Source organism: Salvelinus alpinus, chromosome 1 (genome assembly GCF_045679555.1).
Source record: "Salvelinus alpinus chromosome 1, SLU_Salpinus.1, whole genome shotgun sequence".
NCBI lineage: Eukaryota > Metazoa > Chordata > Actinopteri > Salmoniformes > Salmonidae > Salvelinus > Salvelinus alpinus.
Genome location: NC_092086.1, coordinates 30,260,270 through 30,284,301, shown reverse-complemented (window position 1 = coordinate 30,284,301; position 24,032 = coordinate 30,260,270). Strand labels below are relative to the sequence as shown.

The following is a 24,032-nucleotide window of genomic DNA, read 5'->3' as shown; positions in this document are numbered from 1 at the left end:
GTATGTTAACAGAGGAGGAGAGAGAGAGAGTATGTTAACTGAGAGGAGGAGAGAGAGAGAGTATGTTAACTGAGAGGAGGAGAGAGAGAGAGTATGTTAACTGAGAGGAGGAGAGAGAGAGTATGTTAACTGAGAGGAGGAGAGAGAGAGTATGTTAACTGAGAGGAGGAGAGAGAGAGTATGTTAACAGAGGAGGAGAGAGAGAGAGTATGTTAACTGAGAGGAGGAGAGAGAGAGTATGTTAACTGAGAGGAGGAGAGAGAGAGAGTATGTTAACTGAGAGGAGGAGGGAGAGAGTATGTTAACTGAGAGGAGGAGAGAGAGAGTATGTTAACTGAGAGGAGGAGAGAGAGAGTATGTTAACTGAGAGGAGGAGAGAGAGAGAGTATGTTAACTGAGAGGAGGAGAGAGAGAGAGTATGTTAACTGAGAGGAGGAGAGAGAGAGTATGTTAACTGAGAGGAGGAGAGAGAGAGTATGTTAACTGAGAGGAGGAGAGAGAGAGTATGTTAACTGAGAGGAGGAGAGAGAGAGAGTATGTTAACTGAGAGGAGGAGAGAGAGAGTATGTTAACTGAGAGGAGGAGAGAGAGAGTATGTTAACTGAGAGGAGGAGAGAGAGAGTATGTTAACAGAGGAGGAGAGAGAGAGAGTATGTTAACTGAGAGGAGGAGAGAGAGAGAGTATGTTAACTGAGAGGAGGAGAGAGAGAGAGTATGTTAACTGAGAGGAGGAGAGAGAGAGTATGTTAACTGAGAGGAGGAGAGAGAGAGAGTATGTTAACTGAGAGGAGGAGAGAGAGAGAGTATGTTAACTGAGAGGAGGAGAGAGAGAGAGTATGTTAACTGAGAGGAGGAGAGAGAGAGAGTATGTTAACTGAGAGGAGGAGAGAGAGAGTATGTTAACTGAGAGGAGGAGAGAGAGAGTATGTTAACTGAGAGGAGGAGAGAGAGAGTATGTTAACTGAGAGGAGGAGAGAGAGAGTATGTTAACTGAGAGGAGGAGAGAGAGAGTATGTTAACTGAGAGGAGGAGAGAGAGAGAGTATGTTAACTGAGAGGAGGAGAGAGAGAGTATGTTAACTGAGAGGAGGAGAGAGAGAGTATGTTAACAGAGGAGGAGAGAGAGAGAGTATGTTAACTGAGAGGAGGAGAGAGAGAGTATGTTAACTGAGAGGAGGAGAGAGAGAGTATGTTAACTGAGAGGAGGAGAGAGAGAGTATGTTAACTGAGAGGAGGAGAGAGAGAGTATGTTAACAGAGAGGAGGAGAGAGAGAGAGTATGTTAACAGAGAGGAAGGGAGACAGAGTATGTTAACAGAGTGGAAGGGAGAGAGAGAGTATTTTAACTGAGAGGAGGAGAGAGAGAGTATGTTAACTGAGAGGAGGAGAGAGAGAGTATGTTAACTGAGAGGAGAGAGAGAGTATGTTAACAGAGAGGAGGAGAGAGAGAGAGTATGTTAACAGAGAGGAAGGGAGAGAGAGTATGTTAACAGAGAGGAAGGGAGAGAGAGTATGTTAACTGAGAGGAGAAGAGAGAGAGTATGTTAACTGAGAGGAGGAGAGAGAGAGTATGTTAACTGAGAGGAGGAGAGAGAGAGAGTATGTTAACTGAGAGGAGGAGAGAGAGAGAGTATGTTAACTGAGAGGAGGAGAGAGAGAGTATGTTAACTGAGAGGAGGAGAGAGAGAGTATGTTAACTGAGAGGAGGAGAGAGAGAGTATGTTAACTGAGAGGAGGAGAGAGAGAGTATGTTAATTGAGAGGAGGAGAGAGAGAGTATGTTAACAGGAGGAGAGAGAGAGAGTATGTTAACTGAGAGGAGGAGAGAGAGAGAGTATGTTAACTGAGAGGAGGAGAGAGAGAGAGTATGTTAACTGAGAGGAGGAGAGAGAGAGAGTATGTTAACTGAGAGGAGAGAGAGAGAGTATGTTAACTGAGAGGAGAGAGAGAGAGTATTTTAACTGAGAGGAGAGAGAGAGAGTATGTTAACTGAGAGGAGGAGAGAGAGAGAGTATGTTAACAGAGAGGAAGAGAGAGAGTATGTTAACTGAGAGAGAGAGAGAGTATGTTAACTGAGAGGAGGAGAGAGAGAGAGTATGTTAACAGAGAGGAAGAGAGAGAGAGTATGTTAACTGAGAGGAGAGAGAGAGTATGTTAACAGAGAGGAAGAGAGAGAGAGAGTACTACTACTATTATTATTGCTGTTAGTCCCACCATTTATTTATATATAAATATATATATATTTTGTGTATATATATACATATATATTTTATTGAAATTTTTCGATATGTATACTTTGACAATGTAAGTAATAATAACTTGCCATGTCAATAAAGTCAATTGAATTGAATTGAATTGAATTGAGAGTATGTTAACAGAGAGGAAGAGAGAGAGAGAGTATGTTAACTGAGAGGAGAGAGAGAGAGTATGTTAACTGAGAGGAGGAGAGAGAGAGTATGTTAACTGAGAGGAGGAGAGAGAGAGTATGTTAACTGAGAGGAGGAGAGAGAGAGTATGTTAACTGAGAGGAGGAGAGAGAGAGTGTATGTTAACAGAGAGGGAGAGAGAGAGTATGTTAACTGAGAGGGAGAGAGAGAGTATGTTAACTGAGAGGAGGAGAGAGAGAGTATGTTAACTGAGAGGAGGAGAGAGAGAGTATGTTAACTGAGAGGAGGAGAGAGAGAGTATGTTAACTGAGAGGAGAAGAGAGAGAGAGTATGTTAACTGAGAGGAGAAGAGAGAGAGAGTATGTTAACTGAGAGGAGGAGAGAGAGAGAGTATGTTAACTGAGAGGAGGAGAGAGAGAGAGTATGTTAACTGAGAGGAGGAGAGAGAGAGAGTATGTTAACTGAGAGGAGGAGAGAGAGAGAGTATGTTAACTGAGAGGAGGAGAGAGAGAGAGTATGTTAACTGAGAGGAGGAGAGAGAGAGAGTATGTTAACTGAGAGGAGGAGAGAGAGAGTATGTTAACTGAGAGGAAGGGAGAGTATGTTAACTGAGAGGAGGAGAGAGAGAGTATGTTAACTGAGAGGAGGAGAGAGAGAGTATGTTAACTGAGAGGAGGAGAGAGAGAGAGTATGTTAACTGAGAGGAGGAGAGAGAGAGTATGTTAACTGAGAGGAGGAGAGAGAGAGTATGTTAACTGAGAGGAGGAGAGAGAGAGAGTATGTTAACAGAGAGGAAGAGAGATAGAGTATGTTAACTGAGAGGAGGAGAGAGAGAGAGTATGTTAACTGAGAGGAGGAGAGAGAGAGTATGTTAACTGAGAGGAGGAGAGAGAGAGAGTATGTTAACAGAGAGGAAGAGAGAGAGAGTATGTTAACTGAGAGGAGGAGAGAGAGAGAGTATGTTAACTGAGAGGAGGAGAGAGAGAGTATGTTAACTGAGAGGAGGAGAGAGAGAGAGTATGTTAACAGAGAGGAGGAGAGAGAGAGTATGTTAACTGAGAGGAGGAGAAAGAGAGTATGTTAACTGAGAGGAGGAGAGAGAGTATGTTAACTGAGAGGAGGAGAGAGAGAGTGTTAACTGAGAGGAGAGAGAGAGTATGTTAACTGAGAGGAAGAGAGAGAGTATGTTAACTGAGAGGAGGAGAGAGAGAGAGTATGTTAACTGAGAGGAGAGAGAGAGAGAGAGTATGTTAACTGAGAGGAGGAGAGAGAGAGAGTATGTTAACTGAGAGGAGGAGAGAGAGAGTATGTTAACTGAGAGGAGGAGAGAGAGAGAGTATGTTAACTGAGAGGAGGAGAGAGAGAGTATGTTAACTGAGAGGAGGAGAGAGAGAGAGTATGTTAACAGAGAGGGAGAGAGAGAGTATGTTAACTGAGAGGGAGAGAGAGAGTATGTTAACTGAGAGGAGGAGAGAGAGAGTATGTTAACTGAGAGGAGGAGAGAGAGAGAGTATGTTAACAGAGAGGAAGAGAGATAGAGTATGTTAACTGAGAGGAGGAGAGAGTATGTTAACTGAGAGGAGGAGAGAGAGAGTATGTTAACTGAGAGGAGGAGAGAGAGAGAGTATGTTAACAGAGAGGAAGAGAGAGAGAGTATGTTAACTGAGAGGAGGAGAGAGAGAGAGTATGTTAACTGAGAGGAGGAGAGAGAGAGTATGTTAACTGAGAGGAGGAGAGAGAGAGAGTATGTTAACAGAGAGGAGGAGAGAGAGAGTATGTTAACTGAGAGGAGGAGAGAGAGAGTATGTTAACTGAGAGGAGGAGAGAGAGAGTATGTTAACTGAGAGGAGGAGAGAGAGAGTATGTTAACTGAGAGGAGGAGAGAGAGTATGTTAACTGAGAGGAGGAGAGAGAGAGTATGTTAACTGAGAGGAGGAGAGAGAGAGTATGTTAACTGAGAGGAGGAGAGAGAGAGTATGTTAACTGAGAGGAGGAGAGAGAGAGAGTATGTTAACTGAGAGGAGGAGAGAGAGAGTATGTTAACTGAGAGGAGGAGAGAGAGAGTATGTTAACTGAGAGGAGGAGAGAGAGAGGTATGTTAACTGAGAGGAGGAGAGAGAGAGAGTATGTTAACTGAGAGGAGGAGAGAGAGAGAGTATGTTAACTGAGAGGAGGAGAGAGAGAGAGTATGTTAACTGAGAGGAGGAGAGAGAGAGAGTATGTTAACTGAGAGGAGGAGAGAGAGAGAGTATGTTAACTGAGAGGAGGAGGAGAGAGAGTATGTTAACTGAGAGGAGGAGAGAGAGAGTATGTTAACTGAGAGGAGGAGGAGAGAGAGAGTATGTTAACTGAGAGGAGGAGAGAGAGTGAGTATGTTAACTGAGAGGAGGAGAGAGAGAGTATGTTAACTGAGAGGAGGAGAGAGAGAGTATGTTAACTGAGAGGAGGAGAGAGAGAGTATGTTAACTGAGAGGAGGAGAGAGAGAGTATGTTAACTGAGAGGAGGAGAGAGAGAGTATGTTAACTGAGAGGAGGAGAGAGAGAGAGTATGTTAACTGAGAGGAGGAGGAGAGAGAGAGTATGTTAACTGAGAGAAGGAGAGAGAGAGTATGTTAACTGAGAGGAGGAGAGAGAGAGTATGTTAACTGAGAGGAGGAGAGAGAGAGTATGTTAACTGAGAGGAGGAGAGAGAGTATGTTAACTGAGAGGAGAGAGAGAGAGTATGTTAACTGAGAGGAGGAGAGAGAGTATGTTAACTGAGAGGAGGAGAGAGAGAGTATGTTAACTGAGAGGAGGAGAGAGAGAGTATGTTAACTGAGAGGAGGAGAGAGAGAGTATGTTAACTGAGAGGAGGAGAGAGAGTATGTTAACTGAGAGGAGAGAGAGAGAGTATGTTAACTGAGAGGAGGAGAGAGAGAGAGTATGTTAACTGAGAGGAGGAGAGAGAGAGTATGTTAACTGAGAGGAGGAGAGAGAGAGTATGTTAACTGAGAGGAGGAGAGAGAGAGTATGTTAACTGAGAGGAGGAGAGAGAGAGTATGTTAACTGAGAGGAGGAGAGAGAGTATGTTAACTGAGAGGAGAGAGAGAGAGTATGTTAACTGAGAGGAGGAGAGAGAGTATGTTAACTGAGAGGAGGAGAGAGAGAGTATGTTAACTGAGAGGAGAGAGAGAGAGTATGTTAACTGAGAGGAGGAGAGAGAGAGTATGTTAACTGAGAGGAGGAGAGAGAGAGTATGTTAACTGAGAGGAGGAGAGAGAGAGTATGTTAACTGAGAGGAGGAGAGAGAGAGTATGTTAACTGAGAGGAGGAGAGAGAGAGTATGTTAACTGAGAGGAGGAGAGAGAGAGTATGTTAACTGAGAGGAGGAGAGAGAGAGTATGTTAACTGAGAGGAGGAGAGAGAGAGTATGTTAACTGAGAGGAGGAGAGAGAGCAGGAAAGAAAGTGAGTCTCCATGCTCTATTGAATAGACATGGTCTTTAAGAGAGGGAAGGAGTGTGGTAAAAGTGGAACAGAGGAAGTGAAAGGGAGTGTGAGTGCCAGACAACTCTACACACCTCTCTCAGCTCTTCATAAAAAACACTCGAGTCACACTTTTAGGACCTGCCTTAGTGAACTGTGAACCTAAGCTTGACTTAATATACACACAGCCTAAGCACCTGGTTAACGGTGACAGTTTCTAGGGCTGAATAGACAAACAGAACAGGGATGGATGGGGATGCTGGAACTACATAGAGTACAAGACAGTGGACAATGTATAGAATCTGTACTTACTGGTTATCACAATGCACTATGGGATTTGAGGCTGACTTCATAGTCTGAGTTGAAAGGTATTGACTATAAATAAGAGACTGCATCTCAACTAGAGGTCGACCGATTTATGCTTTTTCAACGCTGATACCGATTATTGGAGGACCCAAAAAAAGCCGATACCGATTAATCGGACGATTTTTTATAAAAATGTATTTATTCGTAATAATGACAATTAGAACAATACTGAATGAACACTTATTTTAACTTAATATAATACATCAGTAAAATCTATTTAGCCTCAAGTAAATAATGAAACATGTTCAATTTGGTTTAAATAATGCAAAAACAAAGTGTTGGGGAAGAAAGTAAAAGTGCAATATGTGCCATGTAAGAAAGCTAACGTTTCAGTTCCTTGCTCAGAACATGAGAACATATGAAAGCTGGTGGTTCCTTTTAACATGAGTCTTCAATATTCCCAGGTAAGAAGTTTTAGGTTGTAGGTATTATAGGACTATTTCTCTCTATACGATTTGTATTTCATATACCTTTGACTATTGGATGTTCTTATAGGCACTTTAGTATTGCCAGTGTAACAGTATAGCTTTCATCCCTCTCCTCGCCACTACCTGGGCTCGACCAGGAACACATCGAGAACAGCCACCCTCGAAGCAGCGTTACCCATGCAGAGCAAGGGGAATAACTACTCCAAGTCTCAGAGCGAGTGACGTTTGAAACGCTATTAGCGCGCACCCCGCTAACTAGCTATCCATTTCACATCGGTTACACCAGCCTAATCTCGGGAGTTGATAGGCTTGAAGTTATAAACAGCTCAATGCTTGAAGCACAGCGACGAGCTGCTGGCAAAACGCACGAAAGTGCTGTTTGAATGAATGCTTTCGAGCCTGCTGGTGCCTACCATCGCTCAGTCAGACTGCTCTATCAAACCATAGACTTAATTATAACATAATAACACACAGAAATACGAGCCTTAGGTCATTAATATGGTCGAATCCGGAAACTATCATCTCGAAAACAAAACGTTTATTCTTTCAGTGAAATACGGAACCGTTCCGTATTTTATCTAACGAGTGGCATCCATAAGTCTAAATATTCCTGTTACATTGCACAACCTTCAATGTTATGTCATAATTACGTAAAATTCTGGCAAATTAGTTCGCAACGAGCCAGGCGGCCCAAACTGTTGCATATACCCTGACTCTGCGTGCAATGAACGCATGAGAAGTGACACAATTTCACCTGGTTAATATTGCCTGCTAACCTGGATTTCTTTTAGCTAAATATGCAGGTTTAAAAATATATACTTCTGTGTATTGATTTTAAGAAAGGCATTGATGTTTATGGTTCGGTACTTTTTTCCCCGCAAATGCGCTTTTGTTAAATCATCCCCCGTTTGGCGAAGTTGGCTGTCTTTGTTAGGAAGAAATAGTCTTCACACAGTTTGCAATGAGCTAGGCGGCCCAAACATCAATGCCCAAACTGCTGCATATACCCTATACACTTCTTCAAGAGAAGTGACACCATTTTTCCTAGTTAAAAGAGATTCATGTTAGCATGCAATATTAACTAAATATGCAGGTTTAAAAATATATTCTTGTGTGTATTGATTTTAAGAAAGGCATTGATGTTTATGGTTAGGTACACGTTGGAGCAATGACAGTCCTTTTTAGCGAATGCCACCGCATCGATTATATGCAACGCAGGACACGCTAGATAAACTAGTAATATCATCAACCATGTGTAGTTAACTAGTGATTATGATTGATTGATTGTTTTTTATAAGATAAGTTTAATGCTAGCTAGCAACTTACTTCTTACTGCATTCTCGTAACAGGCAGGCTCCTCGTGGAGTGCAATGTAATCAGGTGGTTAGAGCGTTGGACTAGTTAACCGTAAGGTTGCAAGATTGAATCCCCGAGCTGACAAGGTAAAAATCTGTCGTTCTACCCCTGAACAAGGCAGTTAACCCACCGTTCCTAGGCCGTCATTGAAAATAAGAATGTGTTCTTAACTGACTTGCCTAGTTAAATAAAGGTGTACATTTTTGGGGGGGGATTGTTATGAAAACTTGAAATCGGCCCTAATTAATCGGCCATTCCGATTAATCGGTCTACCTCTAATCTCAATAGTCTGGAATGGCTTCCTTTCCTCCACTCCTGCTCTTATCTTCATTGTAACGGTCGTCGTATGAAGAAGGTGTGGACCAAAGCGCAGCGTGGTACGTGTTCATGATTTTTATTTAACCCCCCACCCCCCCAAAGGTGCAGACTCCGTCCGCAAAACCTAAACCTATAGGGGAGGGTCTGGGTGGGCATCTATCCGCAGTGGCGGCTCTGGTGCGGGACGTGGACCCCGCTCCTCCTTAGGCTTGGCCCACATAGATGGCGCCTCTGGAGCGGGGACCCTCGCCGCCGACCCCAGACTGGGGAGCCTCGCAGCGGGCCCCGGACAGGAGGGCGACTCTGGCAGCTCCGGACAGGAGGGCGACTCTGGCAGCTCCGGACAGGAGGGCGACTCTGGCAGCTCCGGACAGGAGGGCGACTCTGGCAGCTCCGGACAGGAGGGCGACTCTGGCAGCTCCGGACAGGAGGGCGACTCTGGCAGCTCCGGACAGGAGGGCGACTCTGGCAGCTCCGGACAGGAGGGCGACTCTGGCAGCTCCGGACAGGAGGGCGACTCTGGCAGCTCCGGACAGGACTCACAGCGCTGGGGAGACACACAGGAGACCTGGCTCTGGGAGCAGGCACAGGACTCACCAGGCTGGGGAGACATCCAGGAAGCCTCTTCCTTGGCCGAGGCACCGGATACACTGGGCCGTGGAGGCGCATTGGCGGTCTCGAGCGCAGAGCTGGCCCCACCCGTTCTGGCTGGATGCCAGCTTCCACCCGGAAAATGCGGGACGCTGGCACCGAGCACACCGGCCTGTGAATGCTCCGCCTCGACACCGTGAGCATCACCCCATAGCACAGAGGTCGGGAACCTTTTTGACTAAGAGAGCCATGAAAGCAAAAAATTGGGAAATTTATTTCCGTGAGAGCCATATAATATATTTTAAAAGTGAATTCAACTAAATGTCAGTATAATAAGCCTCTGAATTTATTCTTAAATAATGTTGTTATAATACTCACCATTAATGCGACTTCTGGTGCTGCATGGATTTGCTGATGTCTTTGTAGTCTGGTTGGTACTTGGTGAGGTTAAGCTTCATGCAAGCGTTGAGGCTTTCATCCGTTAAACGTGATCGTAGGTTGGACTTGATGTTTTTAAGATGTGAGAATGACTGCTCACATGCATACGTAGATCCAAACATGGTCAATACAGCAATACTCACACGCTGCAGTGTGTGGTATGTGACAGGAAGCACGTTCCAAGTTTTGAGAATCAGCTGGTCTTCGGGTTGAAGTTTTTTCATTTCTGTCCACATGTGCTTGCTCGCCAACTCCGCTTTCTGTCGTGTGATTCTTTCCAAATCTTCATTCAGTGACTTGAACTTATTCACCCACATGTCTGAGGCCTTCAGGTCAGCCACTTCTGCTTCAAAATCTCTGACGGAGACACCAGGAATGTAACTCAGGTCGGCTGTGTTCAGTGAACACTCGTTTGGAAGGGTGATGAACTTAAAAAGACGAGTGTGCTCACGAAATTCTCCAAAGCGTGCTTTGAAGGACTGTAGGAGACTGGATGTGCAGCGAGCTAGCTGGTGGAGATCAAAGTTTTGAATAGGCTCACTTGCTGTGCATGCATCTTTAAATTGGCACAGTTTTTCAAAATGTAGTAAACGACCTGTTTCAAGATCCATGATGAAAGGTTCTAGCTTGTTTTCAAAAGCAAACACAGCTTGTTGAAGGGATAACACTGTATTTCCAATGCCTTGCATTTTCACGTTGAGCTGGTTCAGATGTTCAGTCATATCTACGAGATAGTAAAACATGAGGAGCCACTCAGTTTCGGCTAGCTCAGGATGCTCGATGCCTTTCATTTCATGGAAAGTCCGGATTTCTTTCAGGCAAGCCGCAAAACGGCTAAGCACCTTCCCTCTTGACAACCAACGCACATTGCTGTGCAAAAGCAGACCAGGATAGTTATTTACAACTTCATCCAGCAGTGTTTTAAACTGGCGATCATTTAAGGCTCGAGCAACAATAAAGTTGATCACACGAATGACCAGCGACATCACTTCCCCAAACTGCCTGTCACACATCTGAGCACAAAGTGCCTCCTGGTGTAGAATGCAATGGAAACTTAGGATGGGTCTATTTTCATGTTCACGGAGAAGCGCCACAAATCCTTTTTTATTCCCCACCATACACGGAGCACCATCAGTACACACTGAGAGAAGTTTATCCATAGGTAGATTTTTTTCTTGAGCAAACTCCATGAAAGACTTAAATAAATCCTCACCTCTTGTGGACCCTTTTAATGGCAGAACTGCAAGACTTTCTTCGCGCAGTGTGTCACCAACAGCATATCTTGCAATCACGCTGAACTGCGACAAATGGCTCACGTCTGTTGACTCATCCAAAGCCAGGGAAAAGAACGGCGCTGCATTTATGTCCTTCACTTGCGTTTCCTCCACTTTGTTTGCCATCACGATGGTACGATCATGAACAGTTCTTGCCGAGAGAGGCATGTCTTGTATCCGTTTAATTATCTTGTCTTTGTTCGGAAGATCATCAAAAAGTTCATTGGCTACATCCAGCATGAACGTTTTAGCATACTCGCCATCTGTGAATGGTTTTCCGTTCCTCACTATTGCTAAAGATCCAGCAAAGCTAGCGGAATTATAGTCACCTTGCCGGGTCCATACGCGGAGTTGCTGCTGGCTAGCTTGCACCCTGCTCAGTAGCTCTTGGCACGCTTTCTTTCTGCTGTCTCCCGCAGGGTATTTTGATGCAAAGGTAGCATGGCGCGTGTCGAAGTGCCGCTTTACATTCGACCGTTTCATCAATGTAATTTTGTCATTGCAAATTAGACACACCGCAGAACCTGCTCTCTCCACAAAGGCGAATTCTTCGGTCCATTCGTCCTGAAATGTACGATACTCGTCATCTTTTTTTCTTTTCGCCATCTTCTTCGGTCATTAGCTTTGAGCTAATGACCGAGCAGACTGATTCAAAAGGAGGCGTTTACCTGTTTTACCTAGCAACGGCCAACGTAGGCCAGTATCATTTAATTAAAATAATGGACAATTGCTCCTGCAGCCCTGAACAGGACATGAGCAGTGAAAAATCGATGGATGGATTAAAACAAGTGAGAATATTTTGTTTTATCTGCGAGCCAGATACAATCATCAAAAGAGCCACACCTGGCTCGGGAGCCATAGGTTCCCGACCCCTGCCATAGCACGTGGCCTGACCAGTCCCATGCTCGCCACGCCAACTCCATTCTCCGGTATCCCTCCTCGCACTGTTCTAGAGAATCCCAGGCGGGCTCCGGCACTCTCCCTGGGTCGACCGACCACCTCTATCTCCTCCCAGGTTGTCTCATACTCCAGATAGCACTGCTCACCTGTCCAGGAGTCCCTTTCACCACGCTGCTTGGTCCCTTGGTGGTGGGTAGTTCTGTAACGGTCGTCGTATGAAGAAGGTGTGGACCAAAGCGCAGCGTCGTACGTGTTCATGATTTTTATTTAACTCAGAACACTACGAACAAAAATAAGAAAGAGACAAACGAACAGTTCTGTAACGTAACCAAACTAAACAGAAAACAACTACCTACAAAACACAGGTGGGAAAAGGCTACCTAAGTATGGTTCTCAATCAGAGACAACGATAGACAGCTGCCTCTGAGAACCATACCCGGCCAAACACACAGAAATAGAAAACATAGAACACAAAACATAGAATGCCCACCCCAACTCACGCCCTGACCAAACCAAAATAGAGACATAAAAAGGATCTCTAAGGTCAGGGAGTGACATTCATAATCACAAACTGAAATAACATAACAGGTAAAAGTGATATGGAAAGGAAAGTGAAATCCAATCTTTCACATATGAATGACCATGATGGAGATACTTACTGTAAGTTGAGGCTGAGGAAACTGTTTACTAATATTGAAACACATCCTAACTCTCTGCTATGCTGACTGTCTCTTCCTTGGTGAGAATGCAGTAAGAAGCTGTTTACAAGTATTGAGACACAGCCTTTAACTCCCTCAAGACTCTCCCCTGGAAAGAATTCAGGAGATAGGGATTCCTTCCCACAAGTTCTCCCTCAGCTAAACTTTGCTCCTGCAGAAGTGCTTTGTGCTGCCAAGACACTCCTACTATCTATTTCCCCTCTTCACTGGAATGTGCTTCACTAGTTGAATGCTAATGTCTCTCTGAGCGTGAGGGCAGTCCAAGTCAGGGCTATGGTTCGTATCACATGGATGACAGTCTAGTTCCAGCATTCAGAGTTCCTTTCTGGTGGGTTTTATACAGGCATTTTCACCCTTGAAGGGTATTGCCTGCATATACAAACGCAAGTATGCCTACATGTACACACAAACTCACACATTATGTTCTTCTATCCTCGTGGGGACCTAATGAATTTCCATTCAAAATCCATTTTTTCCTAGCATAACCCTAACCCGTAACACTAACCCTAAACCTAAACCTAACTCCGAACCTTTAACCTAACCTCTAAGCTTAAAATAACATTTGTCCTCACGGGGTTGTGGGAAATGTCCCCACAAGGTAGAATTTTCCTTGTTTTACTATCCTTGTGGGAACTTTTGGGGATTTTAGGTCCCCCCCACACACACACACAAGCACCTTCCTAATATTGAGTTGCACCCACTTTTGCCCTCAGAACAGCCTCAATTCGTTGGGGCATGGACTCTACAAGGTGTCAAAAGTGTTCCACAGGGATGCTGGCCCATGTTGACTCCAATGCTTCCCACAGTTGTGTCAAGTTGGCTGGATGTCCTTTGGGTGGTGTACCATTCTTGATACACATGGGAAACTGTTGAGCGTGAAAAACCCAGCAGGTTGCAGTTCTTGGCACACTCAAACCGTTGTGCTTGGAACCTACTATCATACCCTGTTAAAAGGAACTTAAATCTTTTGTCTTGCCCATTCACCCTCTAAATGACACACATACACAATCCATGTCTAATTGTCTCAAGGCTTAACAATCCTTCTTTAACCCTTCTCACCCCCTTCATCTACACTGATTGAAGTGGATTTAACAAGTGACATTAATAAGGCATCATAGCTTTTACTCTATTTCACCTGGTCAGTTTGTCATGGAAAGAGCAGGTGTTCATAATGTTTTGTCTATACACATATGCCTGCATATACAAACACAGGCATCACACATAAGCAATGATACCGTAAACAAACAGAGACAGATGGCAGACACATTCAATTAATTTCAACAGATACAGTATAATAAACAGATTTAACCCACAGTTTGCTGTTTGCGGGTGGATAGCTCAATATGTCAAGAGAGACCAGGTACTGTAGCTCAATATGTCAAGAGAGACCAGGTACTGTAGCTCAATATGTCAAGAGAGACCAGGTACTGTAGCTCAATATGTCAAGAGAGACCAGGTACTGTAGCTCAATATGTCAAGAGAGACCAGGTACTGTAGCTCAATATGTCAAGAGAGACCAGGTACTGTAGCTCAATATGTCAAGAGAGACTAGGTATTGTAGCTCAATATGTCAAGAGAGACCAGGTACTGTAGCTCAATATGTCAAGAGAGACCAGGTACTGTAGCTCAATATGTCTAGAGAGACCAGGTACTGTAGCTGAATATGTCAAGAGAGACCAGGTACTGTAGCTCAATATGTCAAGAGAGACCAGGTATTGTAGCTCAATATGTCAAGAGAGACCAGGTACTGTAGCTGAATATGTCAAGAGAGACTAGGTACTGTAGCTCAATATGTCAAGAGAGACCAGGTACTGTAGCTGAATATGTCAAGAGAGACTAGGTACTGTAGCTCAATATGTCAAGAGAGACCAGGTAATGTAGCTCAATATGTCAAGAGTGACCAGGTACTGTAGCTCAATATGTCTAGAGAGACTAGGTACTGTAGCTCAATATGTCAAGAGAGACCAGTTACTGTAGCTCAATATGTCAAGAGAGACCAGGTATTGTAGCTCAATATGTCAAGAGAGACTAGGTATTGTAGCTCAATATGTCAAGAGAGACCAGGTATTGTAGCTCAATATGTCAAGAGAGACCAGGTATTGTAGCTCAATATGTCAAGAGAGACTAGGTATTGTAGCTCTATGTCAAGAGAGACTAGGTATTGTAGCTCTATGTCAAGAGAGACTAGGTATTGTAGCTCTATGTCAAGAGAGACTAGGTATTGTAGCTCAATATGTCAAGAGAGACCAGGTACTTTAGCTCAATATGTCAAGAGAGACCAGGTACTGTAGCTCAATATGTCAAGAGAGACCAGGTAATGTAGCTCAATATGTCAAGAGAGACCAGGTACTGTAGCTCAATATGTCAAGAGAGACCAGGTACTGTAGCTCAATATGTCAAGAGAGACCAGGTATTGTAGCAAATGGCATGCAAACATATCTTGTAAACGTCTAGTTTACCACAGATGATTCATTCATACTGTTAGCCTTATCCATCTGGCAGGTAACCAGTTACAGGTGTGTCTGCTTGCAATGTGTTTTCTTACCCATCTCCAGAAAGGATAGCCCTCCCTAAACCATAGGGTTTAGTCTATAGATACAGTCACAGTTTCCTTGTTCTATTATGCTCTAACAAGGCACAGCTCAATTCCGTTTAATCCACTTTATTTATCTCCAAGTGGTAGATATAAGTGTGCAGATCACGTTCAATAACATGATACATCACCAACTTTCCTCAACATGAGCTGAATGTTAGTTTAGCCTGTTGAAATGTGTCACTTTAGTTATGCAGGGCCTCTGTGTATTTAAATGGCTAAGTGGTCATCTTGTTTGGACATGGTTGACTCAGTAGCAGGAGAGGAGCTAGCGCTGTCAGACCGGCCCGTGTCTGTTGGACTGGACTGAACCTGGGGAAAAGATGTTGGGGGAGGCGAGGTCAGTACAGGTGCATCAAAGCTGGGACCGAGAGACTGAAAAACAGCTTCTATCTCAAGGCCATCAGACTGTTAAATAGCCATTACGAGCCAGCTACCAGCCGGTTACTCAACCCTGCAGCTTAGAGGCTGCTGCCCTAGACATGGACATGGGGAGAGAGAAACCAAGAGAAAGGGAGAGAGAGAGAAGCTGTCTCTGAGGACAAAGCCTAAACCCCACATCAGCACTGCTCTGACTCACTGCTCTGGATCTTCCATATTTCCTTTGAGCCAGGGTCAGGGGTCAACTGGCTGCTCAGTCCACTGACTGTTTTTACTGGCTACTGATCTGTGCTGTCTGCTGGAAAAAGACATCCTCAATAATAGGCCTGTAAACTTTTAAACATCATTACACATAATGGAGGGAGGAAGGTGAGGGTGGCGTCTGTGTGTATGTACTCCTTATTTCATCCCTCGCCAGTCTCCAGGCCAGTCTCCAGGGCAGTCTCCAGGGCAGTCTTCAGGCCAGTCTCCAGGCCAGTCTCCAGGGCAGGGTGTAATACTATATATTATTCTGTTTATCTGTCTGTTTCTTCCCATCAGTAGTGCTGAATGAGACCAGTGCTGGTTTTCAGAAGTCAGTTCTCCATTGCTGTTATTGAACTCTTTCTCTTTTGACCACCACCTTCTGTCATAACTCAAGGCTGTGTCCCAAATGGCACCCTATTCTCTGTATAGTGTACTAATTTTGACCAGAACCCTATGGGCCCTGGACAAAGTAGTACACTATACTGGTATAGGGGTGCCATTTGGGACGCAGCCCTACTCCGGCAACCTGGCACCCAGTGATGAGGGTCTGGATACACATTACAGTTATTACTAGCAGGCATGAATCACTGCCCAGGATCACTGTTACACTGAATCAATTGGATCCAGAGAGAGAGAGCTTCACCCCAGCTGGCATGGAGAAGCAGCTGGAGGGAAATGCATGGGATTGAGAGTGCGCGGTGGAAAGTGCGAGAGAGAGAGAGAGCGAGAGAGAGAGAGCGCGCGCAAGAGAGAGAGAGCGTGCGCAAGAGAAAGAGCCAGAGAGCGAGAGATCAAGAGAGACAGAGAGCGAGAGAGAGAGTGTGCGAGAGAGAGAGAGTGTGCGAGAGAGGTCTCCCAGCCAATAACGTGGCTGCAGAACCAGCTGGGTGGTCACAGTGAAACAGAAGAGGAAGTAAACACTTAGCACCAGAGAACAACAGTCATACTGAAAGTTCATCAGAATACTGTGGACTGTATAGGCAAATCACTATGCTCCAGAACCCCCTGCTTTAGTTACACACATGGCGTTGGGGTTTCATTTGCTTGGAATAAGATAGTTTGCTGACTGTAATACTTTTGCTCATAGTCCCATACAGGAACTACACTAAGAAGGCCACAGTGTGTGGACCTCATAAACACATCTTGATAGTTAAAACCCCCTGCTTCCTTTTTATACAGTCCTTTAGTTTGTGGACTCTAATAGCTCAACTCTGGACCTGGAAGCCAGTCAAAACAGCTTCTTCCACTCAATCATTTCACAGAACTAGGTCTATAACCATTATGCAATGGACATGCATTATATCTATTTGAATGAAACAGAAATGCAAAACATTGGTACAACAACGGTATAGATCAGGGTTGTCAGTAGGGTAGCTCTCCAGGAACAGGTTTAGAGTTAAAATCTACAGGAGGGTAGCTCTCCAGGAACAGGTTTAGAGTTAAAATCTACAGGAGGGTAGCTCTCCAGGAACAGGTTTGGAGTTAAAATCTACAGGAGGGTAGCTCTCCAGGAACAGGTTTGGAGTTAAAATCTACAGGAGGGTAGCTCTCCAGGAACAGGTTTGGAGTTAAAATCTACAGGAGGGTAGCTCTCCAGGAACAGGTTTGGAGTTAAAATCTACAGGAGGGTAGCTCTCCAGGAACAGGTTTGGAGTTAAAATCTAGAGAAGGGTAGCTCTCCAGGAACAGGTTTGGAGTGAAAACCTACAGGAGGGTAGCTCTCCATTAACAGGTTTGGAGTTAAAACCTACAGGAGGGTAGCTCTCCAGGAACAGGTTTGGAGTGAAAACCTACAGGAGGGTAGCTCTCCATTAACAGGTTTGGAGTTAAAACCTACAGGAGGGTAGCTCTCCAGGAACAGGGTTGGAGTGAAAACCTACAGGAGGGTACCTACAGGAACAGGGTTGGATAAAACCTACAGGAGGGTACCTCTACAGGAACAGGGTTGGAGTTAAAACCTACAGGAGGGTACCTCTACAGGAACAGGGTTGGATAAAACCTACAGGAGGGTACCTCTACAGGAACAGGGTTGGATAAAACCTACAGGAGGGTACCTCTACAGGAACAGGGTTGGAGTTAAAACCTACAGGAGGGTACCTCTACAGGAACAGGGTTGGATAAAACCTACAGGAGGGTACCTCTACAGGAACAGGGTTGGAGTTAAAACCTACAGGAGGGTACCTCTACAGGAACAGGGTTGGAGAGCACTGATATAGAGAAAGACTATATTGCGGTACCATTCTATTATGTGTTTTGTGACGATGTGTGTGTGTGCTTGTGTTCATTTGTGTTTCTTCTGACCTAGTTTCTTCTGACGATCATGAGTGTGAATGTGTGATTGCAGATTGAGAGGCGCATGGAGCTGGTCCGTCTGGTGTCCCACAACGCACACAAGAGACTGGTCACCTGTCTACAGGGTCACATCGGAACGGAGGCAGAAAAGAGACACGTAAGGACAATCTCCTTCTCTACCTCCTCATCCTCTATTATCACACCTTCTCACCCTCTCCTCTTCTATCTCTCCTTCTCTACCTCCTTCTCATCCTCTATTATCACACCTTCTCACCCTCTCCTCTTCTATCTCTCCTTCTCTACCTCTCCTTCTCACCCTCTCCTCTTCTATCTCTCCTTCTCTACCTCTCCTTCTCACCCTCTCCTCTTCTATCTCTCCTTCTCCTCCTCTCCTTCTCACCCTCTGCTCTTCTCTTCCTCTCCTTCTCACCCTCTCCTCTTCTATCTCTCCTTCTCACCCTCTCCTTCTCACCCTCTCCTCTTCTATCTCTCCTTCTCACCCTCTCCTCCTATCACACCTTCTCACCCTCTCCTCTTCTATCTCTCCTTCTCATCCTCTATTATCACACCTTCTCACCCTCTCCTCTTCTATCTCTCCTTCTCTACCTCTCTTCTCATCCTCTATTATCACACCTTCTCACCCTCTCCTCTTCTATCTCTCCTTCTCTACCTCTCCTTCTCACCCTCTCCTCTTCTATCTCTCCTTCTCTACCTCTCCTTCTCACCCTCTCCTCTTCTATCTCTCCTTCTCCTCCTCTCCTTCTCACCCTCTGCTCTTCTCTTCCTCTCCTTCTCACCCTCTCCTCTTCTCTCTCTCCTTCTCACCCTTTCCTTCTCACCCTCTCCTCTTCTATCTCTCCTTCTCACCCTCTCCTCTTCTATCTCTCCTTCTCACCCTCTCCTCTTCTATCTCTCCTTCTCACCCTCTCCTCTTCTATCTCTCCTTCTCACCCTCTCCTCTTCTATCTCTCCTTCTCACCCTCTCCTCTTCTATCTCTACCTCTCCTTCTCACCCTCTCCTCTTCTATCTCTACCTCTCTTCCTCTCCTTCTCACCCTCTCCTCTTCTATCTCTCCTTCTCGCCCTCTTCTATCTCTCCTCCTCTTCTTCTTCTATCTCTCCTTCTCTACCTCTCCTCTTCTCTTCCTCTCCTTCTCTCCTTCTCACCCTCTCCTTCTCCTTCTCTACCTCTCCTTCTCACCCTCTCCTTCTCCTTCTCTACCTCTCCTTCTCACCCTCTCCTCTTCTATCTCTCCTTCTCTACCTCTCCTTCTCACCCTCTCCTCTTCTCTTCCTCTCCTTCTCACCCTCTCCTTCTCCTTCTCTACCTCTCCTTCTCACCCTCTCCTCTTCTGTTACTGTCATTACTTTCACTCCAGAATTGTCTGCTTATCTCGTGTTCGATACATGGACCTTTATAATTCCGAATAGACTTGCCCAGAACTGGCTGAGAGTTTGTGTTTCGAGGGGTGGACACTTCGCTAGTCTCTAGTCACTTCGCTAGTCTATATATCCTAACACGTCTCCCCCCAGAACTTAATCGAGCATCTGGCGCATAATACAACATTTTAGTTCTGGGTGTCCGAGATGAAAGATGATACAGTAACATGTCTTGTGTTGAGCAATTTAACTACAAACCCCATGATGCCTTGTATTTCCTGCCACAGAAAAAGCTCCCTCTGACAGCGCTGTCCCAGGCCATGCAGGATGGAGGAAGCCAGCTGGGGGAGGAGTCACTGATTGGGTGAGTGTGGAGCAGTGACAGCAGACATATATGGGTCCGGTTTCCCAGGTACAATGGAGATTCTCCATGCTTCTTAGTCCAAGACCAGGCTACATCTGTGTTTGGGAAACCAGACAATGATATCTGTGGTTTGAACATGGTTTCTCCATGTTTAACATGCGGATTCAGAAAGATTCAGTTGAGAAAGTTAGTCCATAAGCACAAAACATGATCAGATTCCAGGACTAAACTAGTGAGAGTTATACAGGGATGGATATGGTTGTTTAAAAGTCCCCAAATGTGTTAGTGGTATTCCTACATTACCTATTACTCTCAGCTTTAGGATTGATAATGCAGTGATAATGGTGTGTGTCTCTCTCTCTCTCCTCTTTCTCTCTGTTTATCTGTGTGTATGTGTCTTTACGTGTGCTCGTCTTTACGTGTGTGTGTCTTTACGTGTGTGTCTTTACGTGTGTGTCTTTACGTGTGCTCGTCTTTACGCGTGAGTGTCTTTACGTGTGTGTCTTTACGTGTGCTCGTCTTTACGCGTGTGTGTCTTTACGTGTGTGTCTTTACGCGTGTGTGTCTTTACGCGTGTGTGTCTTTACGTGTGTGTGTCTTTACGCGTGTGTGTCTTTACGCGTGTGTGTCTTTACGCGTGTGTGTCTTTACGCGTGTGTGTCTTTACGTGTGCTCGTCTTTACGCGTGTGTGTCTTTACGTGTGCTCGTCTTTACGTGTGCTCGTCTTTACGTGTGTGTGTCTTTACGTGTGTGTCTTTACGCGTGTGTGTCTTTACGCGTGTGTGTCTTTACGCGTGAGTGTCTTTACGCGTGTGTGTCTTTACGCGTGTGTGTATTTACGCGTGTGTGTCTTTACGCGTGTGTGTCTTTACGCGTGTGTGTCTTTACGCGTGTGTGTCTTTACGCGTGAGTGTCTTTACGCGTGTGTGTCTTTACGCGTGAGTGTATTTACGCGTGCGTGTCTTTACGCGTGCGTGTCTTTACGCGTGCGTGTCTTTACGCGTGCGTGTCTTTTGTGTGTGTGTGGCAGTAAGATGATGGATGTGTGTGGGGAGGCAGAGAGCAGACTAGCGTCTGAGCTGATGCAACACGAGGTCCAGCTAGAGAGAGACATCCTGGAACCTCTCAACCAGCTAGCAGAGGTGACCACCAACACTCTCCATATCTTACCCTGGCATTGATAACACTGAGCATGCCAATGGTCATACTAATGATAATGACACCATTTATGATCACTCCTATACCTACCCAGGTGGACATTCCCAACATCCTGAGACAGAGGAAACAGCTGGCTAAGCTAGTCCTAGACTATGACTCAGCCAGAGCCAGGTACTGTACTAGAACCCCAGAGCCAGGTACTGTACTAGAACCCCAGAGCCAAGTACTGTACTAGAACCCCAGAGCCAGTTACTGGACTAGAACCCCCGAGCCAGGTACTGTACTAGAACCCCAGAGCCCGGTACTGTACTAGAACCCCAGAGCCAGGTACTGTACTAGAACACCAGAGCCAGGTACTGTACTAGAACACCAGAGCCAGGTACTGTACTAGAACCCCAGAGCCAGTTACTGGACTAGAACCCCAGAGCCAGTTACTGGACTAGAACCCCAGAGCCAGTTACTGGACTAGAACCCCAGAGCCAGTTACTGGACTAGAACCCCAGAGCCAGTTACTGTACTAGAACCCCAGAGCCAGTTACTGGACTAGAACCCCAGAGCCAGTTACTGGACTAGAACCCCAGAGCCAGTTACTGGACTAGAACCCCAGAGCCAGGTACTGTACTAGAACCCCAGAGCCAGGTACTGTACTAGAACCCCAGAGCCAGGTACTGTACTAGAACCCCAGAGCCAGGTACTGGACTAGAACCCCAGAGCCAGGTACTGGACTAGAACCCCAGAGCCAGGTACTGGACTAGAACCCCAGAGCCAGGTACTGGACTAGAACCCCAGAGCCAGGTACTGGACTAGAACCCCAGAGCCAGGTACTGGACTAGAACCCCAGAGCCAGGTACTGGACTAGAACCCCAGAGCCAGGTACTGGACTAGAACCCCAGAGCCAGGTACTGGACTAGAACCCCAGAGCCAGTTACTGTACTAGAACCCCAGAGCCAGGTACTCGACCAGAACCCCAGAGCCAGCTACTGGACTAGAACCCCATAAATAAAGCTATGCCAAATACATTTTTTTATTTTGCAAAAGTTGTATGTGCATTTGTCAAATAAAGATCTATGTTCACGCATAGATGAGACAAAGTTCCACATCTCCATTATATTTTCTTTTTGTTCCAGGTGGTTGCAGGCAAGCAAGTCTATTCACTTTTCCACAAACTACCAGGCCACTGTCGCCAAGGTTGAGACTCTCAAAGACGAGATGGACGAGGCCCTGAACAAAGTGGAGATGTGTAAGGTACTGTAGGTAGTATTCATTCAAGTCTAGTTAGAATTTTTCAATGAAAAGGAACTGGTCACTCGCTAGCAAAATACATACTGTAGTAACAAGACTCTGGAGAAAAGCTGTTGTTTTCTAGATTGATTTGGGATAAAAACAGAACAGCTGTTTTTTACAGATTGATTCGCCATATCAAGTGTCTCCACTGAAATCATGTCAACATGTATTTACTTTCATAGTGTATTGAACTGATATCATTTATAATATGTCATGTATTGTATAACCAAATGTGCACATACAGCAGAGGATGTAATGGGGGGCAAAGTGGGAGAATTAGGTTTCCAGGGAATTCTGCAGGTTTCCAGCACTGTGAAAAACTCTGAGTATAAAGGAAAGTCTAGGGACAGTACAGGGCAGCATGAGAGCACACACTCCTGCTATTCCTAGATGACCTTGAGAAATTGGGAATACCTTCCTGCTCTAATGACTGGAGGTAAAGTTGAAAAGATGGCGTCATATTCCAGCTAATGCTTCTAATCATGACAGGATCATATCTGATGACCTGGCTGAACAGAGGGTTATTGTGACAGAGGTATGAACAGGAGGTTATTGTGACAGGGGTATGAACAGAGGGTTATTGTGACAGGGGTATGAACAGAGGGTTATTGTGACAGGGGTATGAACAGAGGGTTATTGTGACGGGTATGAACAGAGGGTTATTGTGACGGGGGTATGAACAGAAGGTTATTGTGACAGGGGTATGAACAGGAGGTTATTGTGACAGGGGTATGAACAGAGGGTTATTGTGACAGGGGTATGAACAGAGGGTTATTGTGACGGGGGTATGAACAGAGGGTTATTGTGACAGGGGTATGAACAGAGGGTTATTGTGACAGGGGTATGAACAGAGGGTTATTGTGACAGGGGTATGAACAGAAGGTTATTGTGACAGGGGTATGAACAGAGGGTTATTGTGACAGGGGTATGAACAGGAGGTTATTGTGACAGGGGTATGAACAGAGGGTTATTGTGACAGGGGTATGAACAGAAGGTTATTGTGACAGGGGTATGAACAGAGGGTTATTGTGACAGGGGTATGAACAGAGGGTTATTGTGACGGGGGTATGAACAGAGGGTTATTGTGACAGGGGTATGAACAGAGGGTTATTGTGACAGGGGTATGAACAGAGGGTTATTGTGACGGGGGTATGAACAGAGGGTTATTGTGACAGGGGTATGAACAGAAGGTTATTGTGACAGGGGTATGAACAGAGGGTTATTGTGACAGGGGTATGAACAGGAGGTTATTGTGACAGGGGTATGAACAGGAGGTTATTGTGACAGGGGTATGAACAGAGGGTTATTGTGACAGGGGTATGAACAGAGGGTTATTGTGACAGGGGTATGAACAGAGGGTTATTGTGACGGGGGTATGAACAGAGGGTTATTGTGACAGGGGTATGAACAGAAGGTTATTGTGACAGGGGTATGAACAGAGGGTTATTGTGATAGGGGTATGAACAGAGGGTTATTGTGACAGGGGTATGAACAGGAGGTTATTGTGACAGGGGTATGAACAGAGGGTTATTGTGACAGGGGTATGAACAGAGGGTTATTGTGACAGGGGTATGAACAGAGGGTTATTGTGACGGGGGTATGAACAGGAGGTTATTGTGACGGGGGTATGAACAGAGGGTTATTGTGACAGGGTTATGAACAGGAGGTTATTGTGACGGGGGTATGAACAGAGGGTTATTGTGACGGGTATGAACAGAGGGTTATTGTGACAGGGGTATGAACAGAGGGTTATTGTGACAGGGGTATGAACAGGAGGTTATTGTGACGGGGGTATGAACAGAGGGTTATTGTGACGGGGGTATGAACAGAGGGTTATTGTGACAGGGGTATGAACAGAGGGTTATTGTGACAGGGGTATGAACAGGAGGTTATTGTGACAGGGGTATGAACAGGAGGTTATTGTGACGGGGGTATGAACAGAGGGTTATTGTGACAGGGGTATGAACAGGAGGTTATTGTGACGGGTATGAACAGAGGGTTATTGTGACAGGGGTATGAACAGAGGGTTATTGTGACAGGGGTATGAACAGAGGGTTATTGTGACAGGGGTATGAACAGAGGGTTATTGTGACAG

The 24,032-nt window shown here is 45.3% G+C and overlaps 1 protein-coding gene across 4 annotated transcripts in view; it reads left to right on the top strand.

The window, feature by feature from the left end:
• arhgap17b (Rho GTPase activating protein 17b) overlaps positions 1-24,032 on the top strand; it is a 66,633-nt gene that overhangs the window by 24,630 nt on the left and 17,971 nt on the right. For all 4 annotated transcript variants that reach the window (XM_071396095.1, XM_071396106.1, XM_071396126.1 and 1 more), the window contains exons 3-7: positions 17,803-17,907; positions 19,418-19,494; positions 20,526-20,637; positions 20,748-20,824; positions 21,781-21,898. In XM_071396095.1, the coding sequence (XP_071252196.1) occupies positions 17,803-17,907; positions 19,418-19,494; positions 20,526-20,637; positions 20,748-20,824; positions 21,781-21,898 (489 nt within the window). The remainder of the gene's footprint in view (positions 1-17,802; positions 17,908-19,417; positions 19,495-20,525; positions 20,638-20,747; positions 20,825-21,780; positions 21,899-24,032) is intronic.